Below are 2,471 nucleotides of genomic sequence, written 5' to 3'. Positions count from 1 at the left end.
TCTCCCGCCAGGAATCCAGACCTCCCGCGTGTTCTGGCCGGTCCGCCCCCGCCACAGCCAGCGCCCCTTCATCTTCTGCTTCCAGTTCTGGGATTGTGGCGAGTCGGCGCTGAAGAAGTTCGATCACATATTGCTGGTACGTGTCACCGCGTAGTGTCCCCCATGATCTGTCCCTTGCGTGTCACCAGAGCCCCTCCCCCTCCACCTATAGAACCTCCCTAATGGTGGAAGGCTGGGCTCTGCGGGGGCGGGACAAGGGAGGGGAGGGAGGGGCTTGAAGAGGAGTTAGAAGATACCTCCACTTTGTCTGTATCCAGCCCTTCCCTTCTCTTCCCCTCCCTTCCCTTCTCTTCCCCTCCCTTCTCTTCCCCTCCCTTCTCTTCCCCTCCCTTATTCCATGACCTGAGCTCTTCCCTTCCCCCGCAGGCCTGTAAGGAGAAGGCTGACGCCGCGCTCTTCCTCTTCTCCTTCACTGACCGCTCGTCGTTTGAGGACGTCCCGCCGCTGATTTCCCGCACGCTGAGCCCGGAGGAGGACGCGGCGCGCGTTGTGATCGGCACCAAGTATCCTATTCTGTGAACGTTCCGCCATTCCGGGATCGATCCGGATTCACCCACCTGATGCCGGAGGGAGGGACGGGCCGCGCCGCATCACTGCGACCAATCGGATTCAGACTCTCCTTCTGCTGGTTGTCAGAGGAAGTCTGAATCTGATTGGTTGTTGGGGGAGCGACACTCCGCCCATAAAGAGGATGCGTCAGAGATTTATAAGCCCCTCCTCCAGCTCTTCCGATTATGGGAGGAGGCGGAGCCTAGCACTGAAAACACCAATCGCACAGCAGTACACAAGCACGCTTCCGGCTCCCTCCAGTGCTGACCATGGCATGTGGTCACATGATCTGTGCTGCGGGGGGAGGATTGGCCAATCTGATCATCTCCGTCAGCTGACGCACGTGTGCAGCACTCTCCCCTCTATGATTGGTTTGGCCCGATGTCATGTGACCCCCACGACAGGCGCCATGTTTGTCCCCTCCCCCCCTCCATACATGGCGGCTCGATCCTTAACTCCTCGGCAGATTCGACCAGTTCATGTACGCCATTTTTATTTTTTCCGCCAACCGAGGGAGACCCCCCCCAGAAGTCTCCGCCTCCTCGTGTCCCCTCATGATATAGACGGAGGGGGAGAATCTGATTGGCCGGTACGAAGCAGCTCAGACAGTTCTTAATTCAGATATTCGGATTCTGTGACCTGAGGGGAGCGATGTCGCCTCCCTACGCCGTCATGTGACCAGAAATCAACCAATAAACTGATCAAATCCGATCTGTACAGTGTGTGTGTGTGTGTGTGGGGGAGGAGTCATCTGTCATGTATATTGATGTCTGTGTCCCCACAACAGAGATTACCGCCACTTCCTGTCCCGGTGACACCGTGTCCTCTGTACTGGGAGCCCCCACATTGTATATAATGGGGTTCATCCTCCACCCCAATGACCTGACATCAGTCACATGACATACATACCGCTCTCCATCCATTATATCAGATACCGAGAATGAGAAGTGGTACTGTGCAGAGTCCGTACATACAGAATAAGAACAGATACTGAGAATGACACCCGGCTTACATGACAAGGGAAGTGGTACTGTGCAGAGTCCGTACATACAGAATAAGAACAGATAGCGAGAATGACACCCGGCATACAGGACCAGAGAAGTGGTACTGTGCAGGGTCCATACATACAGAATAAGAACAGATACCGAGAATGACACCCGGCATACAGGACAAGAGAAGTGGTACTGTGCAGGGTCCATACATACAGAATAAGAACAGATACCGAGAATGACACCCGGGATACAGGACAAGGGAAGTGGTACTGTGCAGGGTCCATACATACAGAATAAGAACAGATACCGAGAATGACACCCGGGATACAGGACAAGGGAAGTGGTACTGTGCAGAGTCCATACATACAGAATAAGGACAGATACTGAGAATGACACCCGGCATACAGGACCAGAGAAGTGGTACTGTGCAGAGTCCATACAGAGTAAGAACAGATACCGAGAATGACACCCGGCATACAGGACAAGGGAAGTGGTACTGTGCAGAGTCCATACATACAGAATAAGAACAGATACCGAGAATGACACCCGGCATACAGGACAAGGGAAGTGGTACTGTGCAGAGTCCATACATACAGAGTAAGAACAGATACCGAGAATAAGACATTTTTTTTGACAATCATGGAGATGACTCCGCCCACTGCGCTCTTTGTCGCCTTTATTCCTCATAAAACTATAAATCTCATCAGACTTCAACATGAAATAAATACAATAGTTACAGACGGGAAACATTCGGATACATTGAAGTTCGCGGCTCCCGATTGGTCGGAATGTCAATCATCTCGCAAAAACCTTCACACGGGATGGAGACGTCGGAGGAACTACAAGTCCCAGCTCGGATCTTTCCTCCAT

At 52.8% G+C, this 2,471-nt stretch overlaps 1 protein-coding gene across 1 annotated transcript in view; it reads left to right on the top strand.

The window, feature by feature from the left end:
* Nucleotides 1-1,172, top strand: part of RSG1 (REM2 and RAB like small GTPase 1) — a 3,174-nt gene extending 2,002 nt beyond the window's left edge. The window contains exons 3-5 of the mRNA XM_018574044.1: nucleotides 12-136; nucleotides 427-563; nucleotides 1,076-1,172. Of these exons, the coding sequence (XP_018429546.1) occupies nucleotides 12-136; nucleotides 427-563; nucleotides 1,076-1,172 (359 nt within the window). The remainder of the gene's footprint in view (nucleotides 1-11; nucleotides 137-426; nucleotides 564-1,075) is intronic.
* The last annotated feature ends 1,299 nt before the right edge of the window (nucleotides 1,173-2,471 follow it).

The sequence above is a fragment of the Nanorana parkeri genome, unplaced genomic scaffold (assembly GCF_000935625.1).
Source record: "Nanorana parkeri isolate BGI_ZX_2015 unplaced genomic scaffold, ASM93562v1 scaffold2694, whole genome shotgun sequence".
Taxonomy (NCBI): Eukaryota; Metazoa; Chordata; class Amphibia; order Anura; family Dicroglossidae; genus Nanorana; species Nanorana parkeri.
The sequence above is the reverse complement of the archived record's forward strand: the minus strand, read 5'-3'. Positions and strand labels throughout refer to the sequence as shown.